Raw genomic sequence first — 23,013 nt, 5'->3', positions numbered from 1 at the left:
ATATATACCCAGAAATGGAATAGCTGGATCATAAGGTAGTTCTATTTTAATTTTTTGATAAAACTCCATACTGTTTTCCATAGTGGTGCACCAATTTACATCTTCACCAACAGTGCACAAGGTTCTCTTTTCTCCACATCCTTATGAACACTTGTTGTTTCTTCTCTTTTGGATAACAGTCATTCTAACAGAGAGGTGATGTCCCATAGTGGTTTTGATTTGAATTTCCCTGATAGTGATACTGAACATCTTTTCATGTACCTGTTGGTCACCTATATATCTTACTTAGAAAAATATGTATTCAGATCTTCTGCACATTTTAATCAGATTATTTATTTGATACTGAGTTATATAAATTCTTTATATATTTTGGATATGTATATATCCCCTTATCAGATGTATAATTTTCAGATATTTTCTCCAATTCAGTTTCTTTCTCCTTTTCCTTTTGTTGATGATTTCCTTTGCTCTGAAGAAACTTTTTAGTATAATGTAGTCCCACTTATTTATTTTTGCTTTTGTTGCTTGCTTTTCCTTTGGTATCAGATTCAAAATATCATCTCCAAGACCTATGTCAAAGAGCTTTACCACCTCTGTTTTCTTCTAGAAGTTTTATGGTTTCAGGTTTTATTTTCAAGTCTTTAATCCAGTTTGAGTATTTTTTGTGTACTGTGTAAGATAATGGTCAAGTTTCATTATTTTGCATGTGGTTGTCCAGTTTTCCCAACAACATTTATTGAAATAACTGTCACTTCCCCATTGTATATTCTTGGATCCTTTGTCATATTAATTAACCATATATGTGTGTATTTATTTCTTGGCTCTCTATTCTATTTCATTGACCTTTGTGTCTATTTTTATGGCAAACCATACTGTTGTCATCACTATAACTTTGTAGAATAGTTTGAAATCAGGGAATGTGACGTCAGCTTTGTTCTTTCTGAAGATTGTTTTGGGTATTCATGTTTTCTTTTCTTTTTTTTTTTGTACCTCTTCACAAATTTTAAGATTATTTGTTCTATTTTACTGAAAGAATGCATTGGAATTTGATAGGGATTGCACTGAATCTGTATATTTCTTTGAGTCATATGGATATATAAAAAATACTGATTCTTCTAATCCATGAGCACAGAATATCTTTCCATATATTTGTGTCTCTTCAATATCTTTCATCAATATCTGGTAGTTTTCAATGTACATGTCTTTTTCCTCATTGGTTAAGTTTATTTCTAGGTATTTTATTCTCTTTGATCCAATTGTATGTGGGATTGTTTTATTTCTCTTTCTGATAATTGATTAGTAGTGTATAGAAATGCAACAGATTTCTGTGTATTGATTTTGTATCCTGCAATTTTACTAAATTCATCTAACAGATTTTGATAGAGTCTTTAGGGTTTTCTATATATAATAACATGCCATCTGCAATAGTGACAGTTTTACTTCTCCTTTCCAATTTGGATGCCTTTTCTTTCTTTCTTTCTTTCTTTCTTCTTTCTTTCTTTTTTTTTTTTTTCCTACTTTCTCCAGCTAGGACTTCCAATACTATGTCAAATAAAAATGGTGAGAGTGGGCATCCTTGCCTTGTTCCTGATCTTAGAGAAAAGGCTTTCAGATTTTCATTGTTAAGTATGACATTAGACATGGGCTTGCTAAATATATGGACTTTATTATGTTGGAGTACATTCCATCATTCCTTCTATATCCATTTGGTTGAGGGTTTTTATCATGTGTTTTTTTTAATATTTCATTCTATTAATGTGATGCATCCCATTTATTGACTGCACATTTTAAACCATCTTTGCACCCCAGGGATGAATCCCACTTGATCATCATGTTTTATAATCCTTTTAATATGATTTTGAATTCAGTTTGTTAGTATTTTGTTGAGAATTTCTGCATGTACATTCATGATGTTGGCCTGCAGTTGTTTGGTTTTTTCTTTTTTTTTCTTCTCGCAGTGTTCTCATCTGGCTTTGGCATCTGGATAATGCTGATCTAATAACATAAGTTTGGAAGTACTCCCTCCTCTTCAATTTTTTGAGATGATTTTAAGAAGGATTAGAATTAATTCGTTTTTAAAATGTTTGGTAAAAAACACCATTGAAACCATGGGGTCCTCGGCTTTTCTTTGCTGTGAGGTTTTATATTATGGATTCAATCTCCTTACAAATTATTGGTCTGTTCAGAATTTTAATTTCTTTATGATTTATTCATGATTCTTGGTAGGTTGTATGTTTCTAGGAATATATCCATTTCTTCTATTTTTTAATGTTTATTTATTTTTGAGAGAGAGAGACAGCATGTGAGCAGGGGAGGGGCAGAAAGAGAGGGAGACACAGAATCTGAAGCAGGCTCCAGGCTCTGAGCTGTTCGTACAGAGCCTGACACAGGGCTCAAACTCACAAACCACGAGATCATGACTTGAGCCAAAGTTGTATGCTCAACTGACTGAGCCACCCAGGCATCCCATTTCTTCTATGTTTTAATTGTTGGCATCTATTTGTTCATAGTAGTCTCATATAATCCCCTTAGTTTCTGTGCTATCAAATGTCCTCTCTTGCATTTATAATTTTATGTATTTAAGCCTTTTTTCTTGGTTAATTTAGGTAAAAGTTTATCAGTTTTGTTTATCTTTTCAAAGTACCAATGGTTGGTTTGGTTTGTTAATCTTTTCTATTGTCTTCCTATTCTCTCTTTCATTTATTTCTGCTCTAATTTTTATTATTTCCTTTCTTTTGGTAACTTTTAGTTTGTTCTTCTTTTCCTAGTTCCATGAGGTTTAAGATAGGTACTTTGAGATTTTTCTTCTTTCCTTGATGTATGCATTATGTTGCCAAAGATTTCCCTGTTAGATTTACGTTTGCTGCATTCCGTAAGTTTGGCATGTTGTATTTCCATTTTCATTTGTTTTAAGATATTCTTTTTTTAATATGAAATTTATTGTCAAATTGGTTTCCATAGAACACCCAGTGCTCATCCCAACAGATGCCCTCCTCAATGCCCATCACCCACTTTCCCCTCCCCCCCCATCAACCCTCAGTTTATTCTCAGTTTTTAAGTGTCTCTTATGGTTTGCCTCCTTCCCTCTCTGTAACTTTTTTTCCCCCTTCCCCTCTGCCATGGTCTTCTGTTAAGTTTGTCAGGATCCACATAAGAGTGAAAACATATGGTATCTGTCTTTCTCTGTATGACTTATTTCACTTAGCATAACACTCTCCAGTTCCATCCACATTGCTACAAAAGGCCATATTTCATTCTTTCTCGTTGCCAAGTAGTATTCCATTGTATATATAAACCATAACTTCTTTACTCATTCATAAGTTGATGGACATTTAGGCTCTTTCCATAATTTGGCTATTCTTTTATTCACTTTTTGACTTCGTCTTCGATCCATTGGTTGTTCATGAGTGTTAATTACCATGTATTTGTGAAATTTCCAGCTTTCATTCTGTTATTGATTTCTAGGTCATTCCATTGTGATGTGAAATGATACTTGATATATAATTTACATTTTCTTGAATATTTTGGTTTATAGGATCTACCCTAGAAAATGTTCCATGTGCACTTGTGAAGAAAGTGTATTATGCTGCTCTTGGATAAAATGTTCTGTATATGGTCTTGTAAGACCATTTGGTCTACAGTATTGTGAAAAAATCCTTAGGCTTCACATAGTCCCAGACTATGATTTCTTTGAATGGACTGAGTGCAGAGCCACCATCTCTTATCATTAGTTACTTCCCCCACTAGGTTCTTTCCTACCTCACCCACTACAGAATGCAAAACAATTTTATTTTTTTACTCCAGTTTCTAATTCTTTAAGTAAGCACAGTTCCCTGGAGTTTCTTAAGGATAGTTGCCAACAGCATGGAAGCTCCATTGAGCATTGGACTTCTCTCTTGGAAAGGAAGCTGTATGGTGATTGTGATGGGCCTGTGGTAGGAAGTGCAACAGAGGCTGAGGAAGTGACCAAAGTAGCCCTGGAGATGGAGGAGGGCTGAGTTGCAAAAATAATTAAGAGGAACTCCATCTTCCCAGCTGTTAGTTGCTTTCAGCAGCTCTGACACTGTGGTCTCATCTAAGATGGGCATTGCCTTACATGAGGCAGTAGGTGTAAAGTAGAAGGAGTTGGTAGTGAAAGGGATGGGAGCAAACAACTCTAAATGGAAAGAGCAGAAAAGCCAAGGATGTTCCCAGGCACATATTGGTCTGCATGCCCCAGCTCATCCTTGAACCAGTCTCCTTCCTGCCTGGGGATGGCTGCTCTGCCATGAGTTTGCAGTTCCCTTGTGTCAGCTTCTTTTCTTTTCTTTTTTGAAAAAAAAATTAATGTTTATTTATTTTTGACAGAGAGAGAGAGAAACAGAACATGAGTGGGGGAGGGGCAGAGAGAGATGGAGACACAGAATCAAAAGCAGGTTCCAGGGCCTAAGCAGTCCACACAGAGCCCGACACAGGGCTTGAACCCGTGAACCACAAGATCATGACCTGAGCTGAAGTCGGACACTTAACTGACTGAGCCACCCAGGCGCCCTTACAATAGCTTCTTTTCTTACCGCTCTTCTCACCATCTTCTCATACTCCATTTTTTACTTCTTATCTCACCCCATGTCTTGACAGGTAGTTTGGAATGAGGTCTATTGGGAGAAAAGCTAAATGAGGATAAACACACACACACACACACACACACACACACACTCTACTCTCAGGTCCCAATATTGCCTTCAATGTGTGCAGAGATCTAAAGAAAAAAAAAGGCATTTCAAATCAAGGTTTTTACATTTCCCAGATCCCCTGATGCATATCCCTGCTTTACCCAGCAAGGAGGCATATTTTCATTGTTTTATGAAGGATGAAGAAAGCTGATGAGTCCTCATTTCCTTCTGTATACAACATGGGAAAGCAGCAACTCTGCATACTTCTTTTTTCCTTTTCACTATGGATGAGGAGGTAAAATATTTGCAAAGATGAAAAAAAAGAGGCAATAATTTAGGATGCTAACCTTTCCCCACAGCAGTGCCAGCACATCTTTCTGGCTTGCCTAAGGGATTCAGAATTTGCAGAAGCTTGGAACCTCTGAGCTGCTGGTGATCACCTTCCCAGATTCTTGTAATTATATGCAAGGGCTGACATTTGTAAGGTTGGGCAAATGTCTGGCTTTTAAACTGGGGAATTGGCAGTGTGCCAGAGGCACCATAAACCACAAGATGGGCACCTTCCTAATAGTTAATTTTATAAGAAAATATATTGTAGGAGGGCTGTAAAATTAAACAGGTAAGTAATGTAAACTATTTTGTTTTACAAAACAGATTACAATATATATTTATACTTTAAAATACAATATAAGATTTCAACTAAAACAAAATCCCCCCTCATAGAGTCTACCTCTAGAGACTCTGAGGATATAGACATATTAACCTTTATATTTAAAGCGTCTTTGATGATAAAGTGAAACAAGCACTGATAGGATACAAAGAGAGATGGATGTGCAGGTACTTTCTATATAAACTCAATCATCACAAGTTACTGATGGTGAAATCAATGGCCTGGTGTGGATCCATAGAAAAAGAATTAAGCTAGAAGAAATGTGGGTAGAAGAAGAGGCAGGGTTGGAAATAGGGACCTAGAGGATGTATGGGAATCAGGACCTTTATTGGGATAAGTTTTTGGGATCAGTTCTGGGAGAGTTTCAGTTCAACTCCCCTCTTTTCTTCTAATAGCAGAAAGTATATATTAATATCATTCCCACGCAACATATGAGGAAGCCTAGAACTGAAAAGAAATGGTCAGTAGTGGACCATCTTGGGCTGTAATCTCAAATGCTCCTGATTCCCAAACTCTTACCCTTGCTTCTCTGCCCTACTGGTGGATATTTGATCTCAGTGTTTACATGAATTAGCTGGGTGTGGCTGGGCAAGTCAATCAACAATTCTGGGTCTCATTTTTCCCAACTAGAAAAATAAGGAGCTAAGACAGGTGTGATATCCAAAATGGCTTCCAGTCCCAAGACCCTATGTTCTTATAATTTTTTTTTTAAATGTGCAAACTTTCTTGATGTTTTGGGGGAAAAAAAACAATAAGCATTGGGTTTTCCCTCTCTTAAAGGCAAATGGCAAGACAACTATTATCTACTACCCAAGATTTCCTAGGGAAGAAGTATTTTCTAAAGCTGTCTTACAGAACCATGCTTCGGTTTTATCCAAAATATTACCTGTCTTATTTACATGGGACTTCACTTTGAGACCACAATTAATTACAATTACCTTGTCCCTCATATAACTGAAAACTTATATATTTATATACAGAGAAAACAAAATGTTTTCATTCCTAAGGTTTAGATAAACTGTAGAAAACTTGGAACTGCTAAAACAAGTTCACTTTATTTTTTAAATGACAGTCTACAGTGGTTGTGGCTAAGTGTGATATAGAATGTATGGTGTGATGCTAACAGGCTTCAGTTCTAGATGGCTTAATTCATAGGGCTCAACCACAGGACATGGAGGCAGCTTAGAGGATATAGCTAGTCTTCAACAAAGCCATAGAAGTAATCCAACAGAAAGTGAGGTGGTTTTTATGAGAAGAGACTGATGACCGGTGTCATTAAGGGCCTGAGTAAAGCCTCCTTCAAATGTCAAATTACATGTTCAACAGTGTAGAAACTCTTCTAAAATCTAGATGATAGGAGTGAATAAGACATCCAAAAGCCTCTGCCCTCAAGGAACTCAGATTCCAGTGAGAGAGTAATAATAACAATAGTAGCAAAAATAAAATTACTATTAACAATAGTAGTAATAATAATTGTTAAGTACCCATCTTTATGTGTCTGACATCACAATAAGCATTTTAATGCATTACTTAATTCAATATTACAACAACCCCATGTTATAGGCATTATCATCCCCATGTGACAACTAAGGTTACTAAATCCTGGAGAGTAACTTGCTTTAGGACACACAACTGATAAGAGACAGACTCAGAATTTGAACGTAGATCTATGGGACCCTGAAACTTATGCCCATAGCCACTTTGATATCTACCCTCATTCTCCATTATTCCTTGGTACTCCAATACAGTGATACTCAAGAATGATCACACATGGTGGTACAGACCATACTATAAGAAATCTATATCACCACTCAGGTGAACAGGACACCAGAATCATGAACCAAAGGTAGCCTTTGAAGATGCCTGAGAGAAATTGGTATAGTATCTAAAAAGGCATCACCATACCCAAAGTCATCTAGGTTTTTGCCAAAGCGTCTTCTGGGAGTTTTATATTGTTGCATTTTATATTTATTATACTATTTGAGTTACTTTTTGTGAAGGGTGTAAGGTCTCTGTCTAGATTCATTTCTTGCATGTGCAGGTCCAGATGTTCCAGTACCATTGTTGGAGACGTTATCTTTGCTCCATTGCATTGCTTTTACTCCTTTGTCAAGGATTAGGTGACTACATTTATGTGGATCTATTTCTGGGCTCTCTACTCTGTTCCACTGATTTATTCATGTATTATTTCACCAAAATACACTGTCTTGACTACAGTAGCTTTATAGTATGTTTTGAAATTAGGTAGTTCAGTTCTCCAAACTTGTTCTTCTCCTTCAATGTTGTGTTTGCTATTCTATGTCTTTTGCCTTTCTGCCAGTGTCAATATCCATGAAAACAACTTGCTGGTATTTTGATTGGGATTACATTGACTCTATAGATCAAATTGGAAAGAACTGACATCTTGACAATATTGAGTCTTCCTATGTATGAACATGAAATAACTCTTCAGTTATTTATTTATGTAGATTAACTTCATACATTAAGTTTTATTCTGTAATCTTGCTATAATTGCTTATTAGTTCCAGGAGGTTTTTTGTTGTTGTTATCAATTCTTTCAAATTTCCTACGAAACGATCATGTCATCTCCAAATTAAAACAGTTTTATTTTCCTTCCTAATCTGTATACCTTTTATTTATTCTTCTTGCCTTATTGCATTGGCAAGGACTTTCAGTCTGATGTTGAAAAAAGTAGTGAGAGGGGACATCCTTCTTTATACCTGATCTTAGTAAGAAAACTGTGTTTCTCACCAAGTATGCTGTTAGTTGTAGGTTTTTGTAGCTAGTCTTTACCAAGAAGAGGAATTTCCCTTCTAGTTTACTGAGAGATTATATCAAATTGGTGTTAGATTTTTTTCAAATTATTTTTCTTCATCTATTGGTAATCATATGATTTTTCTTCCTTAGTTTAATGATATGATGGATTACAATAATTGATTTTGGAATGGTTAGCCAGCTTGCATACCTGGGATAAATCCCACTTGATCATGGTATATAATTGTTTGCATACTTTTTAAATTTTATTTGCCTATATTTCGTTGAAGACCTGTTTATTTTATAGCTGTTAAGTAAAAGCTTATCAGGGCAACTGGGTAGCTCAGTTGGTTAAGTGTCTGACTTAGGCTCAGGTTATGATTTGTGGGTTCAAGCCCAGTATCAAGCTCTATGCTGTCAGCACAGAGCCAGCTTCCCATCCTGTGTCCTCCTCTCTCTCTATCCCTCCCCCACCCCTCTCCCTCAAAAATAAATAAACATTAAAAAAAGCCTTATCAAGGCCTACCATGTATCTGATTTTGTCTTAGGTGGTAGATAGAGATTAGATCCCAGTTTCATAAGCTAAGTTCCAAAAGAATAGAAGTCTTAAGTAAAGGGAAAATAAGTTTTATCAAAAATATAGTTGCTTAGAAAGAAGATCTGGAAAGATTTAGGTGAACTTAGATTCCTTTAGAACATTTGAAAATAAATTTAGGTGACTAAATTATAGACATGAGATAATTTCATGTTGGTTTTGTTAATTTTGGTTCAATTTTCAGTCACTTGTGGTGAATTCTCCCTGTTGACAATGCCTGAAATGTGAAATAAAGTGTAAGAAACTATTTTCTTCAGTTCTAAAGATTCTAAGGAGACCTCCTTTAACTGTTCAGGACATTCACATTTATATTACCATTTTCTCTCTCTCCTCATCTCTCCTTGGTAATATTTTACTCTATTATGAGCAGACTCTTTCCTAAAGTCACATTTCCCCAGGGTTCCTTAGTATGCAGGATGCTGATCTAGAACTGTTCAGAATCTTGGGTATGTTTTTAATAGTTACAGCCTTAAGAGTTTAAGGTATTACAGAAACAAATTATAATTGATTCGTCTAAGGATTTCTATGGAAATGGGCCAAAATTTCAAATGTAATAAATAATATAATTATTTATTAATTCTCAATATATTGATTTTAGTTTCCACTGATATGTCTGCCAATTTTGAAGGAGTATGTGAATATGTGAATATGTGAAGGAGTATGTGAACAAATGTGAATATAATTGAGATGAGATATTAAGGTCTAAATATACTGGAACTAATGATAGGTCATTGTCCTGATGCCTTAGGATTTCCACACTTTCAAATTTCTCAGGGTTCAGGATTATAAAGGCATTTTGATAAAGTATATACTGTTAAAATTACCAAATATTCTTACAAAATAAGGACACCAGTGTTCAAAAATATTTATGGATTCTGGGTAGATGACACTGCTCCAAACTAAATTATCTATCAGTGGCCTGTTTGATTTAATTTGCTTTGCTTTTCCTCCTGACTAATGATATGTACAATACCATGATAATTCAAATCTCCTTCTTTCCACATAACAAAATTGTAGTCAGAAATGTGGATTCCAGGGGTGCCTGGGTGGCTCAGTCGGTTAAGCATCTGACTCTTGATTTTGGTTCAGGTCATGATCTCACAATTCTTGGGATGGAATCCCACAGGCTTTGCGCTGACAGTGCAGAGCCTGCTTGGGATTCTCTCTCTCCCTCTCTCTCTGCCCCTCCCCCACTCAATGCTCTCTCCCTCTCTCTCTCTCTCTCTCTCTCTTTCTCTCTCTCTCTGCCTCAAAACAAATAAATACACTTAAAAAATACACAGAGAAACGTGGATTCTACACTAGACATCCAGGAGGCCAATTTTTCCCCAATGGAAAACAGATGAAAGTGACAAGTGCTTCTCTGCATCCTAAACTAGGGTGTGAGACCATCAAAAGCATTTCTTTTGCTGGGACCAGGGCAAGTAAATTTATGAGAACAATGGCTTAAGGTAGACAGAGCAACTATTTGACACCATGGTAGATTTCTGGTTCCTTAAATGACAGAATGGAACAAATCCTCCCACAAGCTGAATGCCCACTTTGGAATTGTTAGCATAGAGAGAAATAAACATCTCTATTCACTAAGCCACTGTATTTTAGAGTCTCTTTGTTACAACAGCTTAACTTTAACTAATATAGTCTCTTCCAAATACATCTCAAGATGCATTTTAAAAATATGATCATTGACTAAAAAGGATTTGACATGAAAATCATTGTCCTAAAGAGCTAAGCATACTTGACTTCTCTAAGAATTGTCAGAATTGTTTTTAAGTCCTTCAGAAAGGGAGCTGAGCTATGTTTATTTAAACTCACCCTTGGGGGGGCGCCTGGGTGGCGCAGTCGGTTAAGCGTCCGACTTCAGCCAGGTCACGATCTCACGGTCCGTGAGTTCGAGCCCCGCGTCAGGCTCTGGGCTGATGGCTCGGGGCCTGGAGCCTGTTTCCGACGCTGTGTCTCCCTCTCTCTCTGCCCCTCCCCCGTTCATGCTCTGTCTCTCTCTGTCCCAAAAATAAATAAAAACGTTGAAAAAAAAAATAAACTCACCCTTCGGATACAAGTATGTGTAAAGGGCAAGAAAAAGGAATGTCATTTGAGACTAGATGAGAAGAAGGAGCAAAACGCATGGAACTTATTTCACTGATCGAACTGAAAGTGGGGCCAATTCTTAGATGTTCTCAAATAGTTCCCTAGATACAACGTCTTAATAGCGCTCCTATTTTTCAATGAGACTGAAAGATATTCCCAGAGTTACTACTGTGCGAAGTGGCTTTCCCATTTCCTTAAAAGGCTTACTGTTTTAATACTTTCTCTATAACAAAGCTGTTTTTTTTTTTTTTAATGTAGCGTAACAATAAGTGGTGCCCTCTGAGGAAGGGTGGATTTGAATTCATTTGCACCTTTTAGCCCTCAGTCAAGCTTTTGCCTTGACGCAACTGCAAGGAGGTAGACATCCACACCTCAGGAACAGTAATCAACTTGTAATCTTTATGACTTTTGGAAACACTTAATCTTTTAATTAAGTCCTAAATCATTCAGTTTGAACAGAACACCAGGGAGAATGACACCGGTGTCATTCACTGCATCTGTAGCACCAGAAGGCTAAGTTTCCAGGATTTTCATCTCTTTTGGGAGGTCCCCTGGGGTAACTCTGCCTGTGAGTCTCACTGTGATTTTTATGGAAGCTGAACTAGCGTATGTATATTGTTGCTAGACACGTGCAACTCTTTTCCAGAGCAAAGGTAGTACTTTTGGTTTCTTAGTTTCATGTCTTTTTATTATTAAACATCCACGTAGCTTAGAGAGAACAAGAGGGGAGTTTTACCACATTTTGTGGGATGAATGAATAAATGTGTGCATGTGTGAGTGTTTTTGCTAAAATCGTCTATTCAAATTGTGTCTATTAATCTGTTTTTCCCAGTGCTTCATTAGGATCAGCCTGTAAAATAATATTCAAATATGGTATAATTGAGGCGGGTTTGACCCACTACTGCATTTAACCAAAGGGAAGTAAGTTACACTGATTCTAATGTTACTTTGTTTTGAGGGCCAGCAATTAACTAGAGGATTGCCAAGAGCAGCAAGGTTTCTTATAGTGGGGATAAGGTGACCAGGGCAAAAAACAGGATGTCAGAGAAGGGAATTTATGAGGGAGAAAAGAGTCATCATTAGACCACCTGAAAGGAACTTTTCAGAGCAAATGGAAATTTCAAAGGGAAAAGAAGAAAGCCAAGAGGGAGGGGAGAACTGTCAGGGAGATAAAAGGGAGGGGCACACATTTTTGTCAATTTTGCTCTGGTTCCCAAGTGTATTACATAAGATAACTCTCCCAGCGAGCCCAGAATTGCACGGCAATAGTTGTCACACCCTCTGAAATCTGTCAGCATTTAAAGTTGACAGAGAGCATGCCCTAAGCGTTGCCGTTGGAAGATGTCCTGGTTTCTTTCCAAGTCATGTCTGCGAATTTGGACAGATGTAGTGATTTTATATATATATATATATATATATATATATATATATATATATATATTTGCCGAGTAGGGATAAGGTTAAAGAAACATTGGGCTCATCTTTGTTTTACCAGTTAGAAGCAAAAGAGCAAATGTGAATGCAAATGAGGGATTCAATTAGAAAAGCTGTGTTCTGGCAGCATTTCAAAGAAAGCGGAGGGACGCCAGGTGATGTGATAGAAACAGGCCTTCAACACTGATAACAGAAATATATTGACTAAATACGAGAGCTGCTTTTAGCTAAGTTACACTGCTTAAATTTCTTCCACAAATTTCCAGCCAATAACTCAATGTCTGAAATTCCTTCCTCTCTAAAACCGCCACCTCGTACCTGGAAAGCAAGATTCAAGTTTTTTCTTTTACTCCACAGAGAATATTTTCCCAATTGCTCAAGGGATACACTTTTCCACCTGGACTTCATTTCTGTTAACTATATTGGCTCTCATAAAACAGACTAAAATTATTTTTGCTGTTCACTTCTCAGTAAAAATTCCATTGCCATGTATCATGTCTAGCCTCTTTTGTTAAACTTATTAGCACCAAAGCGTCCAAGTCAGGCTCAAAGGGCAGAAGGCACGCACGAGATCTGAAATGTCCATCAGGGAAGTTCAAATCTGTCCCTCTGAGACTGGTTCAGCAGCCAATTCAAATCTTTCACAGGAATCTGGGAGTTTAGAGCCCCTGTAAGCCTCATCTGGATCTATTTTTCCAAAAGTAACACCGGCTTTTCTTTGGTATTTTACCAAATGTGGCTTTTCATCCTGAGTGTAAGCAGAGTCTGGTGCCCTCTGGAAGCATTATGTTGGAACAGTCACAGCAGTTACTGGAAGTCAGAGTGGAAAAGTCTGGTTCCTCTTCCAGGAGAACTTCAAAGCGGGCAGGGCCTGTTCTCATCGTGTGCCTTCCCAAAATGCAGTTGTGTTGCACAGCGGATACTCATCAGTGTGTGTCTCTCAGGAAGGGGTGGCGGGTTTTGCCGCCACCAAGGTCGCTCCTTAAAAGGCTGAGGAGTGGGGAGAGGCTGGGAGGGCACAGGTTTCCTCTGTAGCTAAAGGACCTCCAACGTACTGGTACTGTCACATGCTCCAGACACACTGTGAGTGTGGTGATGATGTCTTAGTTTCCACGAAATGAGAATGCTTACTGTTGAAATTACCCCGGTATGAAATCAGTTTTGGCAATTAAATAACCAACCCCCTTTCAAATGATAGCTGTACCATAGTCAAAACTCTGTTGTAGTGCAACTAGAGTTACAGTGGGTTTGTAGGCCATAAATCTAAAAGTAAAGATTTGTAAATCTAAAGAAAACAAGTGTCTAAGAAATCACAGCAGGCAGGCAAGTGGGCTGGTATGTCCAGAGAAGTTAGGGTAGGGCCTCGGGGCCAATCTGTACCTCTCTGACTGACAATTGTTCCATGGGCCATAATAAACAACAAAGGGGCATGTTCTTAAGTGAAGTGTTGTGTATGGCTTGGCTCTCTGACTGAAAAAGTTCTTGAGTTTTCATTTTACCTTAACAAGGTGGATAGTGCCATTCTCACAAATACCATTTTTAGTTGAGAACGCTTTTGAGAAACATATTTGTTTTTCCTCAAATAGAGATGTTTGTCCATCAGGAAAATACTGACTAGGAAGCCTTTCTCTATCAGTTATTTTGCCAATCAACAATTCTGTTTCTTGTGTATCTTCAGTTAGGCAACACTCTGGGTTATAATCATTATCCTTGTTATCAAACAGCAAATATTTGCTGAGCTTGTCCTATAGATATAACACTAGGCACTGGCTGTGCACAGAATATGCACAAGTGAATCCATGCTCATTAAAGAATTCCAAACTGGCTGTGAGCACAGGATACGTAAACAAACATCTATGGGACAAATATGAAAGAGCCATTGTTAATTGTTCGGATTATAATGCTGAAAGATTTCAAAAGATATAATGACCACTAAGAGTTGGCATATTCAAGACTTCTCAGAGATTAATAGTTGCCTGCCTAAGTGTGCACAGTATGTCTTTATTTGGGGATGGGGGAAAGAGCAGTGGTGGTCAATGTCTGTGTGATTTCAGTGCACATGTGTGTATGAGTGTGTGTGCATATGAGAATGTGGGCATGTGTGAGCATCTTATAAGGAAGAACACAGGATTGAACCTGGAAAGTTATATAACATGTTCTGAGACTTATCAGCTCATCTGAGGGTGATAGAAGATGTGTCCACACTGGGTATATGATAAGAAATCTCTCCAACTATATTCTGGAGAAAACACAAGTCCTGAGAAAGCTGAGAAAATAACAAAGGTCAAATAACCTTAGGAAATGCTGGAGAGTAAATCATCCTTTTAAAGACACAAAAGTGGGCACCTGTGTGGTGCAGCTGTTTAAGCACCTGACTTGATCTCGGCTCAGGTCATCATGGTTCATGAGCTCGATCCCCACATTGGGCTCTGCACTAAGGGCATGGAGTCTGCTTGGGATTCTCACAATAAACTCAAAATAAATAAAAAAATACAGATATAAAAACAAAGCACATACAAATTTCTTGGCACACCAATTCACATCCTTGAGAAGAGATGTCTTCTCCCTTCACAAATTTTTAAATTTTTTTTGTTTTATTTTATATTTGAGACAGAGAGAGAGGGAGGGAGAGGAAGAAAGAGAGAGAGAGAGAGAGAGAGAGAGAGAGAACCAGCAGGGAAGGGGCAGAGAGATGGAGACAGAATCTGAAGCAGGCTCCAAGCTCTGAGCTCTCAGCACAGAGCCCTATGCAGGGCTTGAACTCAGGTGCAGTGAGATCATGACCTGAGTGGAAGTCAAAGACTTAACCGAATGAGCTACCCAGGAGCCCCTCTCTTCACAAATGTTGAAAGCACTGGTTTAGGGAGATACATAAGGCACCTATTGTTCAGTCCAGAAAGAGTAAATGTTAACCTGCAAGTAATGGAATATGATCAAAGGCTCCTGAGCAGACGGGAAACATGCACCAAGTGGTATTTTAGAAAAATTAATCTAGTATGGTAGAAAATATATTAAGAAAGGAGGGGGCCTAGAACCAGGAGATTGATGTGAATATTTTCTCTAAATCCATTCTCACATGACTTACAAAGTGTTGTGGATTTTGTTTGTTTCCTTTTTAAAACTTTTCTCTTGAGCTGTGGACCAATTTATTTAAATAAAGTATTATTTCGGATCCAATAAATTGAGAGAAAAGTAAAACTTATCTGGATAATGAAGAGCAGAGCAGGGTTTGGAGCAAGAGTGAGAGAAGGACTGATCTATAATATATGGGTACTGGGAGAGAATCAAGGACTAATCAGAAAGCTGACTTCACAAGGGACATAGGAAATAAATTCCAAGTTGCAAAATGCGAAATGGTCCACAAGAGAACTGGAGTAATTGGGTGCCTGGTGGCTCAGTTGGTTGAGGAGCCAACTCTTGACTTTGGCTCAGATCATGATCCCAGGGTTGTGGGATAGAGCCCCGTGTAGGGCTCTGCACTAAGACGGATTCTGCTTAAGATTCTCCCTCCTTCTCTCTCTCTCTCTCTCTGTCTTTTATTTTTAGAGAGAGAGGGAGCACAAGCAGGGGAGATGCTTGACTCCAGACAAGATGAAAGGGAGATGTGGGCTCTTGCTCGGGCAAAACTTTGTATTTTACTGTTTCCTTTAAACAAATGTTTAAGATCTCTAACTAGGCATCCCTAAGGTAGGAAGAATTGCCATGATAGAGATTCTACAGATGGTCCAGTTATCCCTCTCCAGCCCAGTGTCCATTGCTTCCATAAACATAGGCTATAGTGGAATCCAGAGAGGAAAAAAGGCATGCCTTAAATTCTTAAATGATGTGACCAAATCCTTCCTCATTTAATTTGATTCAGGCTTATATTTTCCATTTTATTCTCACCAAGATCTTCAAAATAAATACCATATTAATAAGAAATAAATCTCCTACCTTTGACATCATTCTAGATATCTCTTCCCTGGAGTGATGAATTTAAATTATTTCTTTACATTTGTACATATTTTATTTTTTAGTTAAGAGCCACCATGTGAGAAGTTTGAGTTCATAAGGGTCTAATCTATTTTTCTTGATTAGAAAACTCTAAAATGAAAACTAAACCCCATGTTACCTTAATATTGTAAAACAGATTTAATAATGGCTTGAGGGAAAAAAAGCACCAGGAAATGTCATTGTAGGTAAAATAATGTTTAGAGAGCTTTAGGTTAGTGAAAACAAGTGATTACAAGAACATTTTGCCTCTATCTGTAAGTGAAGCAGTCACTATTTAAAACAATCCCTCAAGACTAAAAATATATATGTGAAGATCACAAAAATTAATTTGTTTTTATCAACAGTCACTTCTTAGAGTTTTTTTTAAATTAAATATACTGATACATGCATGTGCGTACATATCAATGCTTCCATTATTTTGTAGTTCACAACAAAATAATGATAATGCTAGGCTTTATATGCATAATGATTCACATAAGAGAAAAGCCTTACTTTATGAAAGAAAACCCATTAGAGGTCAAATCTTACTAAAGCAAGATTTTTCATTTAACCAAAGACATTGTGCCACAGTGTATCAAATCATTACAGGTGGTATCCAATACAATAAAATCCAAGAACACAGAATACCTGAATAGCCTCTTCACAGTCCACAGTAGGACTCAGAGACTCTACCTGCCTTTTGAGTCTCTTTAAAGCACAGAAAACTATATCCATCAGAGGACCTCTTATTTCTCCTGTTAGCCTTGCCTTTAACAGCAAAATAAAGAAATACAAACATTATCAAAAGCTAGATCACTTACCATAAATGCCGGTTGAGATGCAGGGAAATGCCTGTGAATAAACCACAAAAATAACAATAAATTTTAAAGGAACAACTTTGCTGACATCATCTATTTCAGTATCTATTTGCTTGATATGGGATGTTCTCTATTCATATGCTCAGACCTCTGAAACCCTACTCAGTTGGAGAAGGAGACACTGTGGAAATGGATGTATCAAAACTGAAAACTTCTCCTTATCAGCAGCAATCACATCAGCTCCCAAGAGTCAACTGTCAAATTTCCAGGAATCTTGTGAACCAACTGTTAAATCTAGTTATAATTAAGAAATTAAGTCATATAAGCCTTCAATGAAATGTTATATATAAAACAAATATTCAGAAATCATCTCATCACTTCCTAGTTTGCCACATTTTACTATTACCTCTGCTCTTGAGAAGACCTATGTCTATTATACATTTATATAATATGTAATATAATATAAATAATGAATAATATATTCTATATAATATAAATATCACATACATTTATAAATATATCATATGTTATATAACATATAAGTATATTATATATTATAAATTTTTAAATGCTTATTTATTTATTTTGAGAGGGAGAGAGAGAGAGAGAGAGTGGTCATGTTGGTAGCTTAAAACTTGAAAACATTAATCAAACTTCATGTTGGACCACACTTGTGGGTCAGTGGAAACCACAGGTTGGCTATAGATGCAAAATTTTTGTAACATTTACAAAAGTTTTTTGTAAGAATCAATCTGCTGTATAGAAGTTATAATAAAGAATTTATTATTAAATGTATAATAAGTGTATTATATATAATAAGTAATATATATTGTATATTTTATTTTTATTTGTAAGTTGTGTGCTAAACATTCTTTTTATTAGTAAAATTTTAAATACATGTATACATACATACACACTCATTTTTTAGAGTCAGGTTTGTTTAAATTGTATTTATTTATTTTGAGAGAGAGAGAGAGAGAGAATGAAAGCAGGTGAGGGGCAGAGAGAAGGAGGGACAAAATCCCAAGCAGTCAACACACCGTGAGATTATGACCTGAGTAGAGATCACGAGTCGGACGCTTAACTGACTGAGCCACCAAGGCACCCAAGTTTTTTTCACCATTTACAGACACACTACTGCTTATACCTTATGCAACGGACTGAATGTTTGTGTCTCCCCAAATTTATATGTTGAAGCCCTAACGTGATGGTATCTGGAGGTGGAATCTTCGGAAGTTAAGGAGGGGGACGGTAGAGGCCCCATGACAGGGTTGGAGTTCTGATAAGAAGAGGAAGGGAGCTAGCACTCTCTGCTCTTCTCCTCCAGAAGTTACGGTGGGAAGACAGCCATCTGCAAGCCCCTTTCCAGGTTTACCAGATCTGCTGGCATCTTGATCTCAGACTTGCCAGCCTCCGGAACTGTGAGAAATAAATGTTTGTTGTTGAAGCCACTCAGTCTGTGGTAATTTGTGATAGCAGCCCAAATGACTAAGACCCCATATTTTACCTAGCAATATTTAAAGAATTTGACTGAAAGAGTGTAGGAACAAATGTGAATATACAGCTAACTCTAAATTAGGCTCTCTAACAGAGGAACATGATCTGAGCATAGCAATGTCCTCTGCCAATGTACCTCTGTGTAAATTTAATCAAGTTGTTTTCATCTTTCTGGTCTTTTTATTTTTCAGTTGAAAATGAAGATGCTAGCATTCACCATATAGAAATGGGCTGTAGAAATCGATGACAGAATTTTTGAAACATGTGACTGATACTGTGCTACAGAATCTAAGAACTGCAGCTGTTTGACTGTCATAACAAGCATTATTACTGAGCTCCATAATGATGCAATGTCTATCTTTTTTCTTTATATCTTTGGGTTAAGTGTGTACTATATTTTATTTTCCTTAACATTTTCATAGACTGTATGTTTATTACCTTTACATGGATGTCCTACTTAAAAAGTCACAATTTATGTGATTTTGTTTGAGAAAGAGTAATAATGAACTCTTGAGCTCACCTATATGTCTGCAAAATGGTAAGTTTCTTTTTTCTGTTTCTTCACCAGGAACAGTGAAGGGCTACTGTTTCTTTTTTTTAATGTTTTATTTTTGAGAGAGAGAGAGACACACACACACACACACAGAGGAAGACGGGGACAGAGGATCCCAAGTGGGCTCTGCACTGACAGCAGAGAGCCTGATGTGGGGCTTGAACTCACAAACCGAACTGTGAGATCATGACCTGAGCCTGAGCTGAAGTCAGACGCTCAAATGACTGAGAGAGTGTGAAACAAATCCTCCTGGAAATATTCTCATCTTTTTAAAGGCATTCACCAAGACCACTGACAGGCCTTTCTCTCCATGTGAAAACCAGCTGCATGCTCACTGTAAGCAATTTGATAGTAATAGAAAGGGCTCAGAGTTCAGGGATGGCCTACCTGAAAATACAAATACAAATTAGAGAGGATTCAGGGTCATCCCCATGGGTGCCGTGCTCACTCATGTTCCACTCTGCTTTTTAAATGAGATAGAGGGAAGTGAGTCTACAGTTCATGCCCCAGGAATTCCATGAGAGTGAACTGAACACGTAAACGCCCATCTTGTGATTGCAATAGAGAAAGAGAAAGGTTTGAGAATTGCTACACGGAGCCATCAAGCAGAGGCCAGAAGATACCATGTTTTCGACAAGCAAGCCCACTGTAAATTCCACCTGGGCATCTTTCCAGTTCACGATGTTGGGTAGTTCCCTGAACTTTCCTGAACATCGGTTCCCTCATTAGTAAATGGAAACAAATGAGGAAATGAGACTCACTTCAAAGGGTCTGGGGGAAGCTTAGGAGAAATAAGGAACACAGAGCATTGAATCTGACAGATAGTAATATCTCGATTAATGCTGATTCCTGAGGTGGGCACTGGCATGGCCACCAAGCTCCCCCTCAAGCAGAAATTGTTGCCCTACAGCAGGGCTTCCCAGACTCAGCTCTATTGATATTTCAGACCAGATAACGCTTTGTTGTTGGGGGCTGTGTGGTACATTGTGAGATGGTTGGTGGCATCCCTGGACTCTCTCTATCCACTTGATGCAAGTGGCATCCCCCCCCCTCCAGTTGTGACAATCAAATCTATTCCTAGGCATTGTCAAATGTCCCCTAGGGTCAAAATCATCTCTGGTTGAGGACAACTGCCCTAGAATCTGGGGTCTAGACCCCAGCAGTGCTGTCTGCAGACAGCCTCTATCAACTCTTCCAGGGATTGCCTCAGATGCAAAGGGCTACTCCACTCAGGGTCATACTCCTTCTGGACAGTCCACATCCAAAGAGTAGTTAATACCGAGTGGCAAGGCCTTGGTTCATCTTAGCTCAAGTCAGTGCAACACTAAAGGGCCCTACCAGCTCCAGAGCTCCCAACGGGTTCAGTGAAGCCATCACTGGACTTGCATCATAGCACATCTTTCCCTCTACCCACTCCTGATTCCCTCCCCTCTCTTCTCCAGGTGTAGATCCCAAGGGCACATCTTAATAAACATCTTGCACCATAATCTTTGTCTCAGAGTCTGCCTCCTTGGTAACTGATCTAACTCCCTTCCGTTTCCCTCTTAGGGTCAGCTATACGAGTCTTTTTTTCCCATTAGATCTAGCAGAAGAGAACATACTGAACAGTTAATGGCAACTTTCATTTGCCTCAGCTCCCAGCAATATCTTTGAATCAATCATGCAACTTGGTAATTGAGTCTGAATGTACCAACTGCCTTGCCTTTGTTAACAAGGACAAATAGCTTCATCGGAAAATGACATCGTTGCCTTGAATGTGAAGGCAAATGGTGGTGTAATGGAGGATGGCTTTGGTAATATTATTGCATTCATTCAAACAAAAAAGCAATGATAAAGCAGAGACTGAAATACAGTATCATGGAAAAAGTTTGTTTTATGTAAAACAACCTTGCATGTAATTCATCCAAACTAAATCTCCTCCCTTAATCACTTTTTATTGAGAGACAGGGAGAGGGAGAGGGAGAGGGAGAGGGAGAGGGAGAGGGAGAGGGAGAGGGATGGGAGGGAGAGAGGGAAGGAGGGAGAGAGAGAAGGAGAGAGAGAGACAGGAGAGGGGGAAGAGAGAGAGAGAGGAGAGACAGAGAGATTGAGAAAGAAGGTGAGCAAGTGAGCTCATCTAAGGGATTTTACAGCACATAGTCTGTGTTCTTTGCCATAATAAAGTTCTGATGGTGTCACCAGAAGTGAGTAGCATGGGATTTCTTTATTTCAAAGTTGTGGTTAACATAACCACCTCCCACAAAAATCCTCTTCTGTGGAAGAATGATAGATTGTACCAAAACCCAGCCAATTAGCCTGGTTTGTTTCAAGTGCACATAACTCAGCAGTCACCTGTGGAACTTGGGGAATGACATCACCAGCCAAATTTGTAAGGCTCCATATTCTCCTTACAGAAGCCCCAGGAGCAAAAGTCTCCATGCTAATCAGGCCCCAGCATATAGCCATCAGAAACTTGTTTCGTAACACTTGACTTTTCAGCATATTTTTCTATGTCAACACGCACTTGCTTTCTTGGGGGAAAATAATAATTTGACTTGGAGAGTGAGACAGGATTTTTCTTTTGTGAAATTGTAGACTGAGCCACTACCTGGAAAATACTTCCCTAACCCAGCATGTTGGTTTCAAGTACATTTGTAAAAACACTGAAATCCTTAAGGCTGTAGACTATGCCTCCCATTCTCTTGAACATCTATTTCCACTTCTCCATTTGAGGGCAAGGAAGGAAATACCCCCACTGCCTTATCTTGATTCTAATAGTGCCTCAAAACTCAGGCAATAAGCCCTAAGCCAACATCATAACCATCCCTTGCTTTTCCCTGACCCTTGATTCTTGGTTAATGCTTTCCTGTAAAGTGGGAATTTCTTTCTCTCTTCTTTTTTTTTTTTTTTTTTTTACTTTTTAGGACCACCAGTCCTTAGAAATCAAGTTTTATTTATTTATGTATTTATTTATTTAAATTAATTAATTTATTTTTTCAATATATGAAGTTTATTGTCAAATTGGTTTCCATACACTTTCTCTCTTCTTTATCTATGTTCTTTGCCATCTACCCATTGCTTATGCAACAGCCTTGCCAGCTGGGTAGGACTAACTCCACCTTCAGCTGCACATGAAGGTGTCGATTGAACTAAGTAAGTAGCACACATCCCCCTTAGCTACAAGGAGAGATGGAGAGTTCTGATATCTGTGAGCTGTTGGTGTAAATTAACTGTAAAGTGTTCCCAGTCTTGAGAATCTTTCAATTGCTGAGCCAACACTTTATTGTTTATTTAGTTTTAGTTAGACTTTCCATTATTTGCAAGCAAAAGCATGTTACCTGATACACCTTCCATTTAACCATTTTTAATTATATGTCCCATTTCACTGAGGAAGACATTGATTGTAAGAAACACCATTATTTTGTTGTACTTTGTGTACCCCTAAGAGGAAGCTCTATAAGTTGAAATATAACACATGTTTTCTTACCATTTAGATTTTTATTGTATACTTAACTGAAATTGCTAGTTTGCCTTTATTTAGATAATTTCTTAAATCACATCTTGCTCTAAAGAATAGATTAAAAGAGATAAACTGGTTAAGTTTTCCTAAAACTTGTCCACATTCAGAGTCCCGTACTTCTGAATCACTTTTCACTGCAGAGTCATAGGCAAGAGTTCTCCACAGTTTCATCTTTGTGCTCTCAAGAAAGGTGTTGTTGATCCAGTTCTTCACAAGAGCTCCACTGTTGACTCTGGACTTTTCTTCTAGGCTTCTAACTCCTTCTCTGAAAATTTTGAAGCTGGCTCCATCTCTGTTCCCAACAAAAGTTTTCAGACAACAGCCAAACACACACCTCCTTCTCATATGGCCCCTAATTGGTTGACGGACTGAAAGTCAAGAGGTTGCAGCTGAACAGTAAGTCCACTGGGAATGATAACCAAGTGTACCCATGTACAGGCAGCAAAAACTCACCACGACTATCATTGACTGTAAAATATCC

At 37.9% G+C, this 23,013-nt stretch overlaps 1 protein-coding gene across 1 annotated transcript in view; it reads right to left on the bottom strand.

Annotated features, from left to right (window-relative positions):
* The window catches only part of MACROD2 (mono-ADP ribosylhydrolase 2), a 2,049,910-nt gene that overhangs the window by 546,945 nt on the left and 1,479,952 nt on the right, over positions 1–23,013 (bottom strand). The window contains exon 7 of the mRNA XM_040447744.1: positions 16,987–17,017. Coding sequence (XP_040303678.1) covers positions 16,987–17,017 — 31 coding nt within the window. The remainder of the gene's footprint in view (positions 1–16,986; positions 17,018–23,013) is intronic.

Source organism: Herpailurus yagouaroundi, unplaced genomic scaffold, assembly GCF_014898765.1.
Source record: "Herpailurus yagouaroundi ecotype Mexico unplaced genomic scaffold, PumYag 196, whole genome shotgun sequence".
Taxonomy (NCBI): Eukaryota; Metazoa; Chordata; class Mammalia; order Carnivora; family Felidae; genus Herpailurus; species Herpailurus yagouaroundi.
The sequence above is the reverse complement of the archived record's forward strand: the minus strand, read 5'-3'. Positions and strand labels throughout refer to the sequence as shown.